This window comes from Erythrolamprus reginae, chromosome 2 (genome assembly GCF_031021105.1).
Source record: "Erythrolamprus reginae isolate rEryReg1 chromosome 2, rEryReg1.hap1, whole genome shotgun sequence".
NCBI lineage: Eukaryota > Metazoa > Chordata > Lepidosauria > Squamata > Dipsadidae > Erythrolamprus > Erythrolamprus reginae.
In genome coordinates, this window is record NC_091951.1 from 178827770 (window position 1) to 178848478 (window position 20709).

Here is a 20709-nt window from a genome sequence, read left to right on the forward strand (position 1 = left end):
TACAAATTAATTCCCTAATCTCAGAATCTCAAAAGTTGTCCTTCCAAAAACCCTCTGCTATTATGGGTTTTCATGCTGCACCTCAGAAAAGGCAAAAAATAGACATGGTTTTTTAAACCTCACCCATGCTAATGAAACAGACTAGATCAGCTTTACTTGCCTCTTTTTCCAAGGTGGTAGAAGAAAACTAAAGAAAATTTGCTTTGTTTCAAAAGAAAATAATCTGGAAAGCTAGCTAATACTTGCCCATTATAAGCCAGCCTCCTTCCGTCTTCCTTGATCCATGCGCTCAAAGTATACACATTCACACATCACCCCATCCCAATAGCTAGGACCAGACTAGATGCAGCTCCTGCAAATTTCTTTTTACATAATTCTCATCTTATTGGCAAAAAGAATAATTCAACATTCTTATGAAGCTACAATGTACAAGTGCACCGGGTGAAAAGTCTGCCCACTGCATCTTATCTTAATACTCTACAATCTACCACCACAAAATGCTTCAAGAGGAAGAGGCCTGTGAATGACTCTTCTCACACTGGACAGTCAAAGGTCAAGGAGGTTATTAAATCTTTGGTGCCTAAGTAGTCCTTGAGCCTGAACAGAATCAGTGTCACACATTATATTTCTAGCAGAAATTCCATTGAATGTCTAATAGAGAACATTCTATAACAGAGCCAAGCACTATTTACACAATCTGTATTGCGTGCAAAGAAATTTGAGTTCAGTGCTCAAATGTATAGTCCTAAATGCATTTGCCACGATTTATATTGAAACAGATTTATTTAGTGTGAAAAGAGAATAAGCAAAGAGAAGGAACCCAGTATGCATCAGCAAAATAAAAGCAAGCCAATTCTAATTTATTGATGAGATCAGGAAAGGTATTTCCTGTTCCATCTTCAAACACGCAATATTGAAGAGTTAAGAATGTTATTTTATCACAAAATGTTATCATTTTCAGAAAAATGTTCCATGCTATGTACTATACTTGGTGTTATAGAAAAGGTACACTGCAGCAAACTTTAGCTAAGTGAGAAAAGTTGCTGAATTTAAAAAAAAAATAGAATACACTGGCAATTGTTCATTATAATAACTGGCAGGGAAAAAATGTATTGTGCCATCACACTATTCCATGGTAACACTGCAAGCCTTGGAAAGTGTTACATTGAGAAAATGGTGAAAATCCTTTTTTTTTTACTACCGGTTCTGTGGGTGTGGCTTGGTGGGTGTGGTGTGGCTTAGTGGGCGTGCCAGGGGAAGGATACTACAAAATACCCATTCCCTCCCTACCCCTGGGGGAAGGATACTGCAAAATCACCATTCCCACTCTACTCTGGGGCGAGACACAGGTGGCATTTCCTGGTTCTCTGAACTACTCAAAATTTCTGTTACAGGTTCTCCAGAACCTATCAGAACCTGCTTAATTTCATCCCTGCATTGGGAGGCCCTTCATCTCCAAACAAGATCTGATCTTGTTATGCATATGATTCTTTCCTGATGTTTATTTATGTCTTGGGAAATACACGTATTTCCATTCAAACCTATTAAGAAAGTGCTAGTTTAACTTCTGATCTCCTTTAATGTTGTTTGTTCCCACGCTTGCCAAGGGAGGAGGAAAGATCATCAACCAAATGAAATGCATGGTAGGGGGAGATGGAATCAACCTGTGCTTTCCAGTGCTGAGATCTTGACTAGTTTCCCCCTTCCTCTTTCCTATTAAACTTTTTAAAAAATAGTTGATGTCACATCTACAAATGATCATCCCAGGCAAGTGAAACAGATGACCAGGAACAGAGAAAGCCACTATCTTGTATAATGAGAGCTACTAAAGGTAGACAGAAAAAAAGCCAAAGAAAGAGCCAGAGAAGAAAGAAGAATTTGAGATGTTCCACCTGGGGAAGAGATAATTTGACCATGATCAACATGGAGTGGTCTAGGATGAAATCTCTTCCCATTCCTCTGAAAGAGGAAAAAGAGGCAATCCTTTGACCCAAATAATGACAATGTCCTTCACAGTCCTTCAGAAGTCAGTGATCTTTCAATAGAAGAAGAAACAAGGAGGCAAATACCTACTCTCCTGGGGATGTTCAGGTAGTCCTCAACTTATAACCAGAATCTGGGACCATAATTTCCAGGGCTAAGCAATGCAGCTAACTGAGTTGCGCCAGATTTTATTAGCTTTTTTTTACCATGTTGTTAAGCGAATCATTGCAGTTAAGTGAGTTATGCAGCCACGAAGCAAATCAGGCTTCCGGCATTGATTTGCTTGTTGGAAGCTGGCTAGGAAGGTCGCAAATGGTGACCGCATGGCCCCAGGAGGCTGCAAGCATTGTAAATCATACCGGCTGCCAAGTGCCTAAATTTTGATCACATGGCCATGGGGATGCATGCTGCAATGCTTGTAAGTGCGAGTGTAATTTCAACATTCACTAAATGAACGATTGTAAGTTGAGGACTACTTGCAGCAGAAACATAGAAACATAGAAGATTGACGGCAGAAAAAGACCTCACGGTCCATCTAGTCTGCCCTTATACTATTTCTTGTATTTTGTCTTATGTTTATCCCAGGCATGTTTAAATTCAGTTACTGTGGATTTACCGACCACGTCTGCTGGAAGTTTGTTCCAAGCATCTACTACAGAACAGAAGTACTTAACTCTTCTTCCAGTTCTAGAAATTCCAGTTCTAGAAATTCCAGTTCTAGAAATTCCAGTTCTCTTCCTCTAGAAATCTTCCATTCCAGCTATTTCTTTTAGTTTCCTGGCAGTTTTTTTTTCTCCATTTCAGTAATGTGATTCAGCTTGTGGAAGTAGTTCCAGGATCTAGCCGGGGCAGACAGAAGGAAGAATAGCTTCTTGGTTCTTGGTTCCCATCCTTCATTTAAAAAAACGTTCAGGAAAAATGACTGCCAAGTTAATGTGCAGCTGGACCTCTGATTTTTGGGAAACACAACATTTCAGGTTGCTTCCTCAATTAGAAAAAAGAATCAGAAAATTCCCTACAAATGTTTATCAATCACTAGGCTCACAAAGACTTATAAATTGCTACGGGATTTTGAGAGAATACAATAAAAATAGGAGCAATGTGAACCAGAAAGGGAAAATGAACAGACCTTATAATGAATAAAAAGAGAGACAGAATATGCAAAAGAGGGAGAGGTTTGCACAAAGAAATAATAACGGCAGGAAAATATAAATATAAGAAAAAAATAAACCACGGTCACAATAACGTTTCATTAATTCCAAAATAAAGTGCTAACTGATCAAATGGAATTTTCTTACTGAGAAAATCAACCCTCTCCCTCCCATTACTATTCAACCTATAGCAGGTTTTAACATTGATAGCAATTGATTTATTTCATTTATTAGGCATTAAGAGAAGATAGGGCAAAAGATGGCTATGAATCAACAAGACCCATAGCTGCGAGAATGTATACCATGGGCTTGATTTTTCTAAATTTATCATAACAAGCTCTTTTTCTGGGTTTTACAACTTCAGTTTTGCATGCTAAATAACTGTACAATGGACTATTAATATGCATAGACTTAATGAAAGATCCTCACATTTTTGGTTTTCATAGGAAGAAGCAAAGAGACTAAAAGTTGGAAAGAAAAAAAAAGAATGGGAAAGCTGGAAGTTTAACCTTTACTTTTCTGTTATACAAATTCTTCAAAATGCAATACTTTCCAAGCAGATGGTAACACTGTCCAGTTATATATCATCAAGGACTGACCTGATAGAAGGGCAAAGCATCAGCTCTTAAATCAACATTTAGAGGACTTTTATTGAATGGTTCCATTCAGTGATCAATGGATGAAGAGGTATTTAAGTTGGTCTTTTTAAAATATAGTACTTATTGTATTCAAAGTGCCTAATGAAATCCTCTTTAAGTTTGCAAGCGACAGACTTCCATTACTAAATGAGAAATATTAGGTTAGGAGATTGTGACTTATCCAAAGGCAAATATTAAATCCACACCTGAATTTGTGAGTCTTTTGGATCCGCTCCGGTTTTTCTGATATTAAGTGCTTTGCTTTAGCAGAAACCTAAATGGCAATTGACTGCTTGTGCCACAACTAAGTAGAGGTTATAACTTTCAGCTAGCTTTTAATTCAGCAATGTTTGCTTTCATTTCAAAATATACAGGGGATGGGAATCCTAAATGGAATCATGTAATTTTTGCTTTGGTTTTGTCTCTGCATTATCTCACCTGTGATCCTTAAACAACTCATAAAATCTAGATCCCTTATATAATTTAAGTTCCTAATTTGATGGCTAGACTTACAAAGGAATCCATCTCTTGATTAAGGAAGAGATGGTCTTTAGGGATGTTATGCAGAAATTTTGGCTTCTTCTAAACTAAAGGGATGGGGAACTATGGCCCTTTTATGACCTGTGGACTTCAACTCCTAGAATTCCCGAGCCAGCATGGCTGGCTCGAGAATTCTGGAAGTTGAAGTCCATGAAGTTATAAGGAGGCCATAGTTCCCCATCTGTCTTCTAAACCATATGGCTTTATTATGTACTTTGGCTAATTAATTAGCAGTAATAAAGAAGAGGTGTGAAATCATCAGTACGATATTGCAAAGGGGCCTGTCACTGACTGCTAAATGTATTCTTATAACTGTGTAATATGGAATTATCTTTTAAAAGTACCTATTTAAAGATGTCACCCATCTCCCTAACATTTGTTATCCAAATACATTTCTCTGGTTCTGTCCACATAGATTTGAGATAGATCTAGGTTGAGCTATATTCGAAACAGAGTAGAATAGATACTGATGTATCCCCACCTGCTGGTAACAGAATTTGCATTAAGCCATAATATTTGGTACTGCTCGAAGGCGTTACGGTTTATAAACCAGTACTTTGGCAAAATAAGTATATCTCACATGAGAGTGAAGCCTCCACCTTTTGGAGATCTTCAGTCATGGTTAAACAAGTGTGGTATCTCTGGAACCTAACAACTTCACTGTATTTTTACTCTCTATTTGTGGAAAATGAAAATAAATTAGTCGTTTGCCACCACATTTTGACAGGGCAGTCTTGAGGGGAAGGTAGAATTCTAGGGATCATAGAAAGAGTCTGGGCGTCATGGGAATTCAGCCTGCTCCTAAACAGGGAACGTAGGTTTGACTAACTGCACTATGAATAAACAAATGAAACCTTTTGTAAACTGTTTTATAATTTATTGTGCCAGTATAGTCAGATGGTTCCTATCTATTATAGTAAGTTTAATATTTGGAGATTTTCCCTTGATCAATGTCTGTCCATTTTCCAAGAAGCGTTTTTTGTCAACCTTTACAAAATGGGAATATTTAGATGCAAGAACTGTGAGTTTCTTCTCCAAACATAAGCTTGGAGTTTGAAGGATTTTGAGGGGAGATGAGAAACAAAATATGACTTTAACTCTGCATGTTTATCGATTGAGGTCTCACATTATGCTCAGTCTGGGTATATACACTCAACCAACAAGTTCTATCTCAGTGTTTCTCAATCTCTGCACCTTTAGTTGCATGTTTGTTGGGGAATTCTGGGAGTTGAAGTCTACACACCTTAAAGCTGCTGAAGTTGAGAAACACACCACCCTATTAGAATGGTTCAGAATGACAATACTGTATACTGCAACAACAATGGCAACAACCAAAAGACGATGCAGATAGGGCACACGAGAGTCTCCTGCCATGTATCACCTGCTTGAGATAGTACAAGTCTCTCCTAAGTGCACATGACTCCATTTTCAACCGTATTTTTTTTTTTTATAAATGCAGGATTTCTTATATCCTTACACGGAGGGAAACATTATTCATTTACACAAACATTTATAAGACATGCCCTCCCTTTACCTACACACGCACACCTATAAATGGAACAGTACAGTGTACAAACCTACATAGATTTACTTCTTGAATTGTGACTCCCAGGTCAGGGGACAAAAATGCAAGAGGCAAAAAAACACACAAAATGTGCAGGATGGTTGGAAATAAATGTTCCAGCTTCATGGCTGATGTTTCTCTCCCCTGCTCTGGGGTGGACCAGGGGACTAGATTGAGTAGAGGCTTCTCAACCTTCAATGAAGAGCCTAAAAGGGCACTATTTATTCATCTACTAACTTCCTTCTCTGCATGCAGACACTCATGGAATCCTACAGGCCAGGTTACCCCAGTCTGGTTCCTAGAATTCTCAGAAGTGGCCATGTTGGCTGAAGAATTCTGGAAGGTTCTATCAGGAGGAATTTGGGTGCAACCAAGCTGGGGAAGATGCCATGGCCCTTGGGATACCTTGACAAGAACCACAGGTCCATCTTTTGTTTAGTTTTCCCTCAAAATACTTTGGGAAGCTCAAATGGACATTTTCTTTGATTGCAGAACTATAGGAGGTCCTATAAAAAGCATGGGAAAAGGAAACACAACTTAGACATTTGGAATTTGAAAATGTAATAGAAAGATTCCTTTAAAAAGTGGTACTAGCCATGGCTTTGAAACTTCAATACTAATACTTCTTATTCTTTGAAAACATTACTCCACCTAAATGCTATGGCAAAAATGCTTTCTTTAAACAAAAAGAAGAAAATTATGGCATTATATATTGTGAAACACCCCTGAAATACATTCAACTTTCATCTTTGTAACAACTTCAAGTTTATTCTTGCTTTTTCCCCCCTCCTGTGCACCCTATAAAGCACATTTGTAATCCCTCCAAATCATTTTTATTTTCCTTGAGTTAAAAAAAATGCAAACATTCTTTCTTTTTTGAGGTAAATTATTTTTTCCTGAGTAGTTAAAAAAAAGGGGGGGGGAACCACTACTACATACATTAGAAAAATAAAAAACGCCTAGCTTATTCAACAATCTACATTTTAAAAAATCCCAACCCCCTTTCTCAAAATGTCCTGATGCCGTCTGTTTTATGGTAAGATCTGCCTATGAAAATGAGTCTGTTGAGAAATATTAAGTGAATGATGCATAGGTTGTTACCTATAGGACAACCTTCCCTAATTAAGAGTTTGACAGAACCATGGGATTTTGCCAGACATCATTTGAAAAAAATCAAATACTGTTTTTTTGGGAACAATATTACATAGAAACATAGAAGACTGACGGCAGAAAAAGACCTCATGATCCATCTAGTCTGCCCTTATACTATTTTCTGTATTTTATCTTAGGATGGATATATGTTTATCCCAGGCATGACAAGAATTGTTCCCAAAAATATGTGAACCAGACAATGCCAGGACTGACAGTGGTGGGAATGTTTATACACCACGATGTAGCTGCCAGCCTGCTATTTTGTTGTTGTAAATATTATAAAACGTGGATTATGTAAGTTAGAAGTGAACTGAACTGTGAGGTAATTTTTTTTGGGCTATTTTTTGAAAGGCTTCCCTGAGACCTGAACATTGCTTCAAGGGTTTCTCCGGGGTAAAAAGATGGAGAGAGGCTGCAATAGAAATGGGACGAGTCAGACAGAAGTATTTGAGGTGTGCAGCATTAAAAAGGAGCTGGGAAAGGGATAATACCTGGCAGAATATTTTACAATGCTGGCTGGAAAGGGTTGATTAGAAAAAACAGATCAATAATAAATAGGTTATCCTGAGTTCATTGAGCAACTACTTTTCCTTAACATAGAGACCTGACAACCACCACACAAACTTTCAGACATTTTCATTTTAAAAAACAAAAAAACCAACCCAAGCTGCATGTCAGTCAGTCTAGAGGAGGATGTGCATCCAATTGGTGGGGCTTTTTTTTTTAAGAGATGAAAACTATGTCTCACCCTTTCCTCCATTTTCATATGGAAGGAGCTATGAGACTTTCAGAAACTGGAACCCGTGGTGCCCCAAAACCTTAAAAGAGCAAACTGATAATTCCAGTGGCTTCCTCTCAAACAAATTAAAGATTATTTGGAAAGAGGAACAGGAGCTCCCCCACTAATTGTGAGACCCATACATTTTATCCCATTCCACATACAGGTCCAGCTCCTTCTGAGAGACGGCGGGGTGGACCTTGCAGAAAACGCTTTCAAAATCCTTGTAGGAGGTGGGTTGAAGTTGGCCTGGCAAGCTGTGCAGTTTGTTGGTCCCTGCCTGCTGACACAGCTGGAGGAGCTCACTGCCCGAGTAGCTTTCAGTAAGCTGGACAATGGAGGCCATCTCCCTCTCGCTGAGACAGTAGTTTTGCTGAGCTAGAGCGTGGTGCAGGATCTGCCGCCTGGCAATGCTGTCTGGCGGGGAGATGTAAAAGCGTTTGGCAAACCTTCTCTGGATGGCTTCATCCAGGGTACCGGGCCTGGTGGTGGTTGCTATGACAACCACATTCTGCTCAGCGGAGGTAGCAAGCTTGTCCAGGTAGGTGAGCAACTGGGACTTGGAGATGGCAGCGTCTTCTAAGACAGACTCCACATCGGTGAGGAGAATGACAGCAGGCTGCCGGCAGTTGGAGATGAAGAAAGTGGTCTGCAGGATTTTCTCAGCCTCGGCCTTCCACTTGGAGACCAAGGCTGTCCCGCTGAGCTTTAACAGGGTAGATCCCAGCTGGGTGGAAATGCACCTGCTCAGCAGGGTCTTCCCTACACCACGAGGCCCAAAGAGCAGGATGGTTCTGGGTGGCTGGTTTGCGCCAGTATATGCACCAGGCCTCAGGATGGGCCACACGAGCTCTTCTTCAATGGCAGCCTTGACAGAGACTTGCCCTGCAATGTCTGTCCACTGGACCGGAGGGCCACAGTCAATTACTTTGTTGTTCACCAACTCCAAAATAAAAGGGTCCATGGTTTTCAGCTGTTCTTCTACAGTCTGGCTGCTGTTGTCACCATTGAATGCTGTTGTTTTGGGCTGCATCCTTAGAGCAAAGGAGTCTCCCTCATGCTCCCCATTGGCAGCCGGAGGCGTGAATTTCTCAAAGCTCTCGCTAGCCCTCAGTGGGGCTTCACTAACACTGTAAGCTGGAGAGACCAATCCTTTCATAGTCTGGTTGCTGAACTTCCCAATGGAGTCCTCAGAAGCCACTGTGGTTGCCACCACTCCTGCTCCACTTGGCCTTTTCCCCCCTTTGAAAGGCACCTCTGAGCTCCGGTTGAATCCATTCCCTCTACATTCACCGTTGTCGGACATCTGATATGGGGACTTTGGTTGCTCATAGCTGTATTTGCGATACCTGCCTTCGCCATCGTCCTCCCCGCCAACGATGTCAAAGGCCTTCCTTTTCAAAGAGCTCCCTGATTCGCCACTCAAGGGTGTTACAGAGAGAGGACTCTGGTAGCTGTAACCAGGGACCACAGGAGGACGAGAGGAAGGGGGGATCGGTGTGGGGGCAGCAATGCCTGAGGGCAAATAGGAAGCTGAAGGATGGGGAGGGTGGATGGCACCATAGCTGGGCTGGGCTGGGTAACTCCCTGAAGCGTAATTGTACATGGGTCCTGAAGAAGTATATCCGGGGACAAGGGTGGTTGAAGGATGGCTGGGCTGCAAGAGGCCAGAGCTATGCAGGTGGGTCGATGGGTGTGGAGGGGGAAGTGCTGAAGAGGGCTGGCTGCAATAGCCTGAGGGCAGGTAGGCTCCACTGTAGCCTGACGGATACTCCTGAGATGCCCCGAGGCTGCCAGATGTGGTGGGTCCCCCACAAGTGTTACTGGAATAAATGGAGTCAGATAGGTTAGTGGAAACCACAGGAGAGGTACCAAGACCGTTACCCGGTGCGACAGGAGGAGGGACAATCCCCTTTGAGCTGGACAGTCCATCATGCATTGGGGTCAGAGGGTAAACTCCTTCGGCACTGTGGGCCATCGACCAAGGCTCCACCTCCACCTTCTGTCCATTGAGGGGTCCAAAGGCACCATCCCCATAGGTGTTGAGTGCTGATGGCCGGTCATAAGGGGAGTCGAGGACCCCTGAGTACTTCTCCGCATACCTCTTAAGCAGGTTGGAAGCAGTCAGAGCAGAGATGTCGTCATTGGCCCAGGCATAATTGAAGCGCTGCCGACTGCTATGGTAGAGATCAGATTTGTGAGCAGGTGAGGAGGTGGTAGAAGAGACATCGAGGTGCTGCTCTGGCCACTGATTCAGGGGCTGAGCATGCTCTGGTGTCCAGTGCATCTTTGACAGAGCTAGAAGGAAAGGACAAAGGAACCAGAATTAGATTCAGATTTAAAAGGAAATGTATTCTAAAACAAACCCAGAGGCTCATTGGAGAATTACCTACTGCTATTACTGCCCAAAATACAGAGACATTTATATATATTTTCATAACAACCAGGAGAGGTAGAATAAGCTGGAAAAATAAAATTTGAAGAAAAGAAAAACCTGGGAGTGTCTAAACCAAGAATGTACTCTGAACCTGCTATGTGAAAGCCTGGATCAGCCTTATGGTGTGTCAATAGCCAGTCAACCTTGGCTATTCTTAGACAACAAAACATAACCAAACATAGACTGTATGGATAAGCAGCGACTGCAATGTTACGCTTATTTCATAGACTTTTATTTGCTCTTCCTCCCATGAAAGATTCTTTTTGAAGCCATCAGGTTAAAACTATACTATCTGAACAATTGGATATTCAACAGTTCATCAGGCTGTAGAATACAATCTGGGTTGGTCACTGGGACTAGAGATTTTGTCTTCTGAGCTTTTGGACTCATGCTGGAGCCCATCTTTATGGAACCTCTCTAGCAGAGTCTGAGAGCTCGGAAGACAAAACCTCCAGTCCCGGTGACCAGCCCAGATTGGATCTTGCAACATTATCCTGGGACACGTATAATCACCTTCATTTGTAATACATCAAGTATTTGAACTCCAGATCCTATATGAATATTAATAAATATTAGTTGCAATATTTGGATCCACCTTGCTTGTTTTTTTTTTATATTGTAAAAAATAACCATGCATTCATTCACTGTATTTCCAAATTTTAGATAGTTTCCAATCAAGGAAAGAAGTTTTTTTAGAAGGCTTTGGCAATGAATCAGTAGCCTTTTGAAACATCATGTACTTAATGTAATGTACATCCCAAGTATAGTATATTTATTTATGTTCCTAAATAATTCTAGGCACTCTGGCCACAGAGCCAACAACTCAATGTGCATAATTGAAGGGATTCTGCATAATTCAGAATCTTCACCTGTTTTTAGTCACCAATTTTTATTGCATATATATATTGAACAAATTGATAGATTAATAGATAAATATACATGCATCATGGAACTCTGAAAACTAAATCAGATACCCCATGTCACAATAGGAGGAAAATCCACAACATAGAATAGCTGAACTTTCATTCTGTTGAAGCGTGGCTCAAAATTAGACTGCAATGGCAGAGAATAATAATCCCTAATCTTCAAACCCAGAGGTCCCCAAACTTGGCAACTTTAAGACTTGTGGATTTCAACTTTCAGAGTTCTCCAGCCAGTACTACTTTGAACCTCTTCAACAAAGTTTTGAAGACCTCTGTTCAAGCCCAACAAGAAGAGGATATCTGGAAAAAATACACCAGTTCTAGAAAGAACATCCAGAATCTGAAATAACAGAACAGAAGCTATATTCACTCATTGCCAAACAGTTTAATAACAAGAAGGTGAAACTGAAGATTGGTTAACATCTGGCAAAACCAACCTGATAATGAAAAATCCAACAAAAAGGGCAGCATCTGGCAACCACAGACCAATTACCTGCTTACCAACAATTTTCAAATTGCTAACTGACACACTCCAATAGCATTTAGTTGAAAACAAGCTCTTTCCACCAGAACAGGAAAGAAACCAAGGAAACATCAGAGGAACAAAAGATCAACCCTTAATTGACAAAATTATTTTGAAAAACTGTAAGAGAAGGAAGACCAATTTGAATGTAGAATGGATTGACTACAAAAGGCATTCGACTGTGCCACATGAATCACATGCCTAGAAATAACAGAATAACAGAAGCTTTGTGCCATGATTAATGATACTATGAAGAGACAATTGTTGGTCAATGATGTTAGACTAGGAGAAGTTAATATCGAAACAGGAATCTATGTTCTATCTTTCAAAGACACACACTATCACTACTTATGTTTGTTATTGCACTGATTCCTCTATCAACAATGCTGAATAATTCAGGCCATGGCTATCAAAAAGCAAAAATATCTAACAAACTATCCTACCTCCTTTATGTGGATGATCTGAAGTTATATGGAAAAATACCATTTCAAATAAAATCATCGCTCAACACTGTCCTTATATATTGCCAAGATACTTTTATGGAGTTTGCACTGGACAAACAGTCACACTTACAAAAAATAGAGGGGGGGGGGGCTGAAAACTGAAGAAATCAAGATGCTCTATGGAAATAATACCATCTCACCTATTTTCCTTGGTTAACAGAGTCTGTCAACATTGGTGTGTGGATGAAAGGCATGATATATCACTGCCAATTTTCTTGGCTTCTTATCCATGGCTTTGAGTTCTGCTTGAGTGCAGTCCACTACTGCAGCTATGCATCTAATGACTGGAATTGCTGAAGTGAATTGCCTTGATGGTATTTCCTCCACTGTGTCTGAATTTTAAGATCTTCATTCTTATTATGTATTCACTTCTAATCTTCTGCGCTTGGATGTTGTCAGTTTGAATGATGCCCATATAGTTGTAAAGATCATCTTCATCCAAATTCTTGGTATTATTTGTATAGCGCATCTTGATTCCTTTGTCATGCACACAATCAGGTGATGGAGCCTAGTACATAAAGCCTAGTACCTAAATCACACTTGGCCAATAAAAATTCTATTCTATTTCTATTCTATTCTATCTATTCTAAAGATGTTTCCAATCCCTAGTAGCTTGCAACCCAGGATCCTTTCTTTAAAGATTTATACATAGACAGAATGATCTAAATATATATATGAGATGTTTTCTTTTGCAAGGATTTGTCATTAATTTAGAACGTTCATATACATAAAACTGCAGCTTATAAATCATGATTTACAACAATTAATACGGAGGCAGTATTTCCTAACAAGAATAGAACATAATTTATAACAACAAAAGTATCTATTTCAGTTTAAAACTTTATGTATCCCTTTCCACCATATCAAGATCCAGGGACTGTGCTACCACTGCGCTCTCTCGCTCTCTCTCTGTGTGTATAAAGAAACCTGACCTTGGAAAGGTCATTTAAACCAGAGCCCCCAACCCCTGGGACTTGAGCCTTGCCCGCTACCACGCGAAACCATCCCCTCTCCTCTCTCTGCTGATCCGCAAAGCCGAAAATATTAGGGAACTCTGATTTTTAAAATTGGAGGGGATGGGATTTATAGGGAAGCTGGAGTCATTTGGAAGGTCAAATTATTGTACGCTATTAATGTAAAATTCAGCATCGTGAACTAATTCACATACATGATAAAACAGGCCAAGTTGTTTCAGAATTAATTTGAGGCAGCAGTAGGTACTCAGGACAGTTCCTGAACTGATTTCCAGGAGAGCCCCTTGCACGATTTCCATCCAGAAGTGATTCAGATATCCATCAAGGTACATCAAGCAGAGAAGGAGCCCCATTATTATCACTGTCTACCCTCTTTATAGATAGAGGTGGTGTAGATAGCAATAGCAATGTCCTTAGACTGATATACTGCTTCAGAGTGCTTTACAGTCCTCTCTAAGCGATTTTACAGAGTCAGCATATGTATGTATAGATAGTCCCCGACTTGTTCTGACTATTCGTTTAACAATCGAAGTTTGAAGATACAATGGGGGAAAAAAATAACTCACAAGTGGTCCTTACACTTACAACATTCTCACAATCAGATGATCAAAATCCAAATTCTTGGCAACCTAGCATATATTTACAATGGTTGCCGCATCCCAGGGTCACGTGATCACCTTTTATGACCTTCCCAAGGAGCTTCTGACAAGCAGTCAATAGGGGAAGCCAAATTTGGTTAATGACCATGCAAAAAAAAAAAAAGGTAATAAAATTGGAAGGGACTTCTTCAATGACCACATTGCTTAGCCATGGAAATCCAGGTCCCAACTGCGGTTGTTAAGCTGATGATTACTGGTAAGTATGTCCTGAAGCATGCGTGCCTACCTTAAATTATGAGAAAAATATAGCCTAGCCCACTTAACAGTATTGTCCCTGCCTAAAAGAGCTGCTTTTTATACTCCACCCACCCACTGGGCAGCCTATTCTTAAACCAGCGGCCACTAATTGGGTTGGATTCCTATTTGATCATCTAGCACAGCCTCATTTGGGCATAATGGGAGATAGAGTCCGACCCATCTGGAAGCTTCCTGGTTGAGGAAGCCTGCAGGCAAGCCAGCCAGAGCGCTTTTAACCTGGCAGAGCGACGCCAAGAAGCCCACCCCCGGCCCTTCCCTCCTCCTCTGGGCTCAGCTGCTCCATCACAACTCGGCAGAGGAATGCACACAATGAAGCAATCAAGCGCCAAGCTGGAGGAATGCTAGCAGCACATCATTCGTCCTGACTTAAGTAACTCTAATTGCTGTGGGCTGGTTTGGGCGTTCTTTTCTCCCTAGCTGCGCCCCCCCCCCCCTTCCAACTCGTCCGGGGCTTTTTTGTTGTTGTTGTTGTTGTTTTTAACTCCCGGCCTGTGGATTTCTCATCCTCCTAGCCTAATGAGCAAAGACATTTCAGAAGCCTTGCTGAGGGCCCAAGCAAATTCCAAAAACCTTCCAGGCTACAGAAGGTGGGAAAAAACGGAGCGCTGGAGTGAGAGGCTGAGGCCTCCCAACATCTTCCACATTACGCAGGCAAATATCTCCTTTCCTGCCACTCTCTTTACTTTACTGAATTATTTTGTAATATTTATAACCTATTCCAACCCTCTCTGGTGGCTTTGTGATTGCAACCCTAGCTTTCCAGCGCTGGGTCTTTCATTTCTATTGTTGGTCCGTGGTTGTGTGTATGTGTGTGTGTGTTCTTGCCCCCCCCCCTTCCCCGGGCAGGGTTTCTCCCCCTCTCTTCATTTGCAAGGGCCTCAGGGAAGGCTGGGGTGGGGAGGGGGTGGCCGGGGAGCACGGCCTCCATTCAGCCTTTAAGCTACTTGGTGACCACAGCACAATTAGATTACCTAATGCTTTAATTGACTTATATGGCATTTGTCCTTCCACTTTGGATATCAAACTTACACAAGAGGATTTAAATGGCAGGTTTAACGTGGCTTTCTTCAGCATCCTGCCTGCATTTGCTCACTATTATATTAAAAGGTACACAGGGAGGCAAAGTCCACGGAGTGGGGGTATTCTTTCCATAGATACCTCTGTTGATGAGTCCCATGCATAACTCCCAGCCAAAAAATAAATAAATACATACATAAATAAATAAAGGAATAAAGGAATAATAGAGAATTGAAAGAAGGCACTCCGCAGGGAGAGCTTTGGAAAGAGGAAGACAAAAGAAGAGAAACCTCCTAGGAAGCACTCCTTTTAAACATTTGGTTCCAAGCTATATGTGGAGCGGGAATGGTGTATTTTTGGGCAGGGGGAGAGAATGATGACACTTGCTGAAATAGCAGCAGAGACTTTTGTCCTGTATTAACAGCAGAGGTCAATTATTAAAGGAAAAGGCATCTCTGGAGTATCAGGAAAAATGTGGTTGTTCCTTTAAATCAGCAAAAGGAACCCAGTATAAGATGCTTCAGTTCATGGTGGCTATGGTTCAAGTATTAATGAGTTCACTCTGGCACCAGAAAATTCAAATAATTTAAATTTATTTTGCTAAATTCAAAGAATGATGAGGTAACTGGCCTTAAAAAGAAGAAACTGCTGCCTTTTCTGGCTTTTCCCAAAATATGTGCTGGAAGGAAGGAAGGAAGGAAGGAAGGAAGGAAGGAAGGAAGGAAGGAAGGAAGGAAGGAAGGAAGGTTATTTTTTCTTATAATCTTTATTCAGTTTACATGGGCACCCATTTGCCAAGTTGTGCTCAATAAATTTTAATCATTTGAATTTTCAAGCCTCAGAGTGAACTCATTAATACTTGGAACTTAGTCATAGCATCTTACTGAAATCATTATGTTTTTCAGAAGAGCACAAATGTTCAGCTTTGGTATATATTTTGTGTGTGCGTAAACTAAAGTCACATTTTTTTTAAAAAAATCCCAATATCACTTACAATTAATAAATTCTAAAATCGGGAATATTTTCTCTGTTGCCAAACTGAATTATGCTCCCACAGTGACATGGGCAAAATTCCTTTTCTGACTGTCCTTCACATGTCAGTATTCTTCACTTTGTTTAGCTGGGGAGCTATTTTGCTTTTTCTGTTAAACAATTGCAATTGTATTTCACCTCGAGATCTATCCAGAGGTGGCAATCCTCTTCTATCCACCTCTGCATCTAGCTAAATTTTACCCTAAAGCTTTGAGGCCACAGAGCACACAAACATAAATTATGCAGATGATATTTTTCCTATACCTATTAGGCTGTCAAACAACTGATGATTCTTGGAGTGATTACCTCAGCACTTTACCAAATTATGTGGGGAGGAGGGGACATTATGGAGAAAACAGGAGAAACACCAAAGGAAAATAAATACATATGAAAGAGACAGTTGGGTGGGAAGAAAACAGATCTTTTGTGTTTTGTGCAGCAACTGTCCAAATATTGCCTGAACCGTTTGTTAACAAACTACAGCTATTTTCTTCTTATAAGACATTATGAAGAAAAGCACAAATTAAACCATTCTAAAATGGTGAAAATCCATAAAACGGAATAAATTATCTCTAGACTAACTGAGTGATATCTAGTATTTATCCAAATGTTCTGAAAACAACACACACATATATCTTATCTACCATAAATGTCTAAGATAATTTTTAAGAATCGCACTCTACCACTTTTATTTTATTTTTATTTTATTTTTAAAAGCTTTTGTGGCTTTGATTTTAGTTTGCTGGAAATTCAGTGCATTAAATTTTTTGACAGCTCACAGAATTAAATGAAAGGCAGAATGTGAATCAAATAAATACATCCTAAATTCAGCAAGAGCAACTATTACAATACAATTTAAGTAACTCCTCAAAGCATTATTTTTTGTTGCATGATTTAAAAATTTTAAGATTTCAAGAGACAGCAGTACCTAAAAGAATTATTTTTAAAAATCAGCTAGGAACATAGTTTCCAGAGGAAGGATGGGGCATAAGTGTTTTGAAAAATTATAATTGACTTTGGTTTTTATTTATTTATCTTGGTATATTGCCAATGCCTAATGTCTTCTGGGTTTAAAAAAATGTAGCTTGGTTGCACTGTCAGCTGCAAAAGATTCCACAGAAAAATTATAATTCCAAAACAAAGGTGTTAAACCAAGACAAAATTAATTGTGGCCAGTTCCACTGCAAGTACATAAAATTTATATTTAACTTTTTGATAGCTTTAGTGTTGTGGTTGGCTCTGGCCCAGCTAGTGCCCCAAGGAATGTGGAGGTGGATGTGCAGGGGAAACATCAACATGTCATAGGCCTGTTTTATTGCCGACAGAGTCAGGTAGTGCAGTTTCCTCAGATGAAGAAGAAGGTGGGGGTGACTTGGAAGAGGGGGGCTTGGCACACAGCCCAGGAAGCCAATCTCCATTATCTTCGGTCAATTCGGATGAGGAAGTGTTAGACCCACGCATGCGCAGAATTATGCATCGAAGAGACCAATTGAAGAAATATTACAAGAGATAAGAGGGGCCACCTGTGTTTGGGTGGGGCTCCAGTAATTAGAGCTGCTGATATAAATAGCAGCGTGCTGGCTTGGCTGTTGTGGAAGATTATCTGATCGTTGTTCTTCAGGACCGTGCCTTGCTGTTCCGGACTTTCTTTGTTGATTTTTCACAACTTTGAAACCAAGCAGAGCAAAGTGTATGTGTTTCACTTCGTGGAAGAAGGAGGGCTGTGACGTTCCTTCACAGCTGCTAGCTAAGTACTTAAAGACTGATTAAGGGGATTGTACAGACTACCAGGTTGTTTGGGGATGAGTGCTCTTTGCAATACAAAAAGGGTGCTTTGTTTCTTTTGAATTTTTGTGATAAAGAACATTTTTTTTGAACTTTCAAGTGTGTGTGTGTCTGAAATTTGTACCCTTGAATTTTTGAGAGACTCATACCATAGAGCCCGGCAGAACATTTAGTAAGAAACAACCATGAAAATTCCATTTAAATTGATTAAACCTGTTTTTGTAAATAAATTCTAGAGTGTTTAAGTCAGATCTTGAAAAATAGAATTACAAAACTCAAAATATTAAGAGAGAAAGAAATTACGACATCTAACAAACTGAATCCTGCTTGTGCACATTCCGCCCAGTTAAAATCCTAAATTCCAAAACCCCTGAGCAGTTTTGTTGGGATGAAAAATGTCAATGAGATCAAGATAAAAAATGGATTTCAATTAAATACAATGCTTAATATATCAAATTATTTCACAAATTTTCTCCTTTTGACTTCAATTTCATGAGAGTTTTGGAAGGGTTCTGCAGCAAAGGTGTCTGAGATGAGGGTCAAAATGCTCAAGGCAGACATGCTGAGGAAAAGATTGAAACCACACCTCCTTTTGCATCCATCATGAAAGGGGCGGGGCTTCAGTTGCACAGGAAAGGCCACCATCTTGGTTTATTTTATTCTCTTTTATTGCAAACACCCCTTACTCCAGGGGCTGTGGCTAAGGCTTTGGGGACTGCCTTTATTGTATCCTCAGAGCTTAAGTTATTTTAAATGGAGAAATTACTTAATAACCCAGTGTTTCTGAGGTATGGACTTCAACTTCTAGAATTCCCCAGCTAGCAATGAATATTAAATCAGTATTCAATCTTATGGACATTGTCAGAGAATGCATCCCACTGAATGCCATATCCACATGCAGAGAACTGAGGAAGACATTTGGAAAAAATCTCCCCCCAAAAAGCAAATTTACGTCAAGCACTTAAGTAATGAAGAGAATAATCAAAGCAGAAACTCAAATATCAACATTTAACTGTAAGGGTAAATTCTGAATCATCTGCACTGTTCCAAATACAACATGTCTTATTGCTTTGCTTTTAGATTGAACACAAATCTTTAGAGATTATTTTGAATTTAGCCATCGGACTTTTGCTGGATAGCCAGGTATAAATGGTATCTGACTCTCCATTAAATTAAAATTTTAGGAAAGAAAGCCCTATCTCAAAGTAAGGGGGGGGGGGACCGCATAGCCGTGTTTATGTTGTATAAATTGCTAGGGACAAAAGGCAACATAGCTAAACCAATCTCTTACCTTTCGTTTTAAAAAAAGGAAAGGAAGAAAAGAAATTGGGAGGTGGGAGGAGGAAGAGAGAGAGAGAGAAGTTGTCAGGCATTTGAAATGGAACATGAATGAGCATTCCCAAAGAAGGCAGATGTTTCAATGCGCTCCCTTGGCAGTGTGAGAAAATTACTGTCCAGTGACCAAATAGCCTGTCAGTTTCCCACCCTCTCAGCTCGCCCATTATCTAAAGCCCAAGACAAAAGTAAGGAGGGGGGGCTGCTACCGAGGAGAGAATCCCATTGTCCCCTTGCACTCTAATTATGGAAATCTGGTTAATCTATTCAGGAGCAACTATGGACTGGACTGGGTTTGCTGCCGGGGAGTGGTGACGGTAGCGGAGACTCTTTGGCCAAAGCTTGCAGAAAAGGTTTTCCAACTATTCAGAGTTTTAAGCAGATGCCCTCTCTCCCCCAGCTCCTACCCCTGCTGTTCCCCAGATCCTGGCTGTCTCTTCTTCCACAGTAAAACAAAACAAAGCAAAAAAAATCTTTTCTCTTATTCCCCCTGCCACCTTTTAAAAAACAAGACCTGGTCATCAATTCCAAACCGAGTCATCAGCTGCCTTTAACATCCTCTGGTGTCAACAGCCAGCCATTTTGGGACACCATCACCCATCCACTCCCCCAGAGCCGTTGTATTCTGCAGGCAACCCACATTCTGCGGCTCACAGATGCCACACAGGCATTATGTGCCCATTGTCCCTCTTAAATCTGCATGCATAAATGTTATAAAATGCTCTTGTCTGGAGGAACAGATACAGAGGAAGATCAGCATGTGTGCATACAACAAACACACTCACGGAATGAGGAAGGCACCCCAGGAAGTCAGATAGCATTGGGGGTGGGGATACAAAATTTTGCTGCCTATAGCCCTGGCATGTTGCTGCTCGGCTGCTTAACAATAGGGATGCCTCGCTTAGAGTAAGGAGACCAGCTTATCTTTCTAAAAACATTCTGGACTAAGGCTGCCCCAGAACTACCACTGACAAGGAAAAAAGGAAAGCTGTACAAATGCATAAAATCCCTAGCTGGTTCATTGGACATCCCCTTTAGTTCGGTATAAAGCACGGCTGTCAATGGGCTAAAAATGCTCTCCCCCCCCCCCCCCCCCGTAGCCTTAATGTTATCTCCCCCACCCATACTTAAAAAAAGAAGAATGAACACGTTTTTCTCATTAAGTGATATCTACTTCTTTGTACAAAGCATACAACACATATGTGTTATTGTTTATTTTGGAGCCACCTGAAGACCCCCAAGCCTCTTCATTTATGTCCCAATGTGAACACCCCCACCCCAGCCATCAACTTTAAAACTCTGAGTTTGGAAGTGGATAATAGCTTTATTTATTTCACAGGCTGGTTTACTATTTAGTCTTTTAACTGATTAACCATACACAATATAGAAATGGAAACACTAATAGGTACAAAAGTCAAGATTCCTTTAATTCAAGAAAACCTATTCCATGATAAGCT

The 20709-nt window shown here is 40.5% G+C and overlaps 1 protein-coding gene across 1 annotated transcript in view; it reads right to left on the bottom strand.

Annotated features, from left to right (window-relative positions):
* Positions 1-5167: 5167 nt before the first annotated feature.
* The window catches only part of FIGNL2 (fidgetin like 2), a 70843-nt gene continuing 55301 nt past the window's right edge, over positions 5168-20709 (bottom strand). Inside the window, exon 2 of the mRNA XM_070736016.1 lies at positions 5168-10104. Within this exon, the coding sequence (XP_070592117.1) occupies positions 7931-10093 (2163 nt within the window). The 5' untranslated portion in view covers positions 10094-10104 and the 3' untranslated portion in view covers positions 5168-7930. The remainder of the gene's footprint in view (positions 10105-20709) is intronic.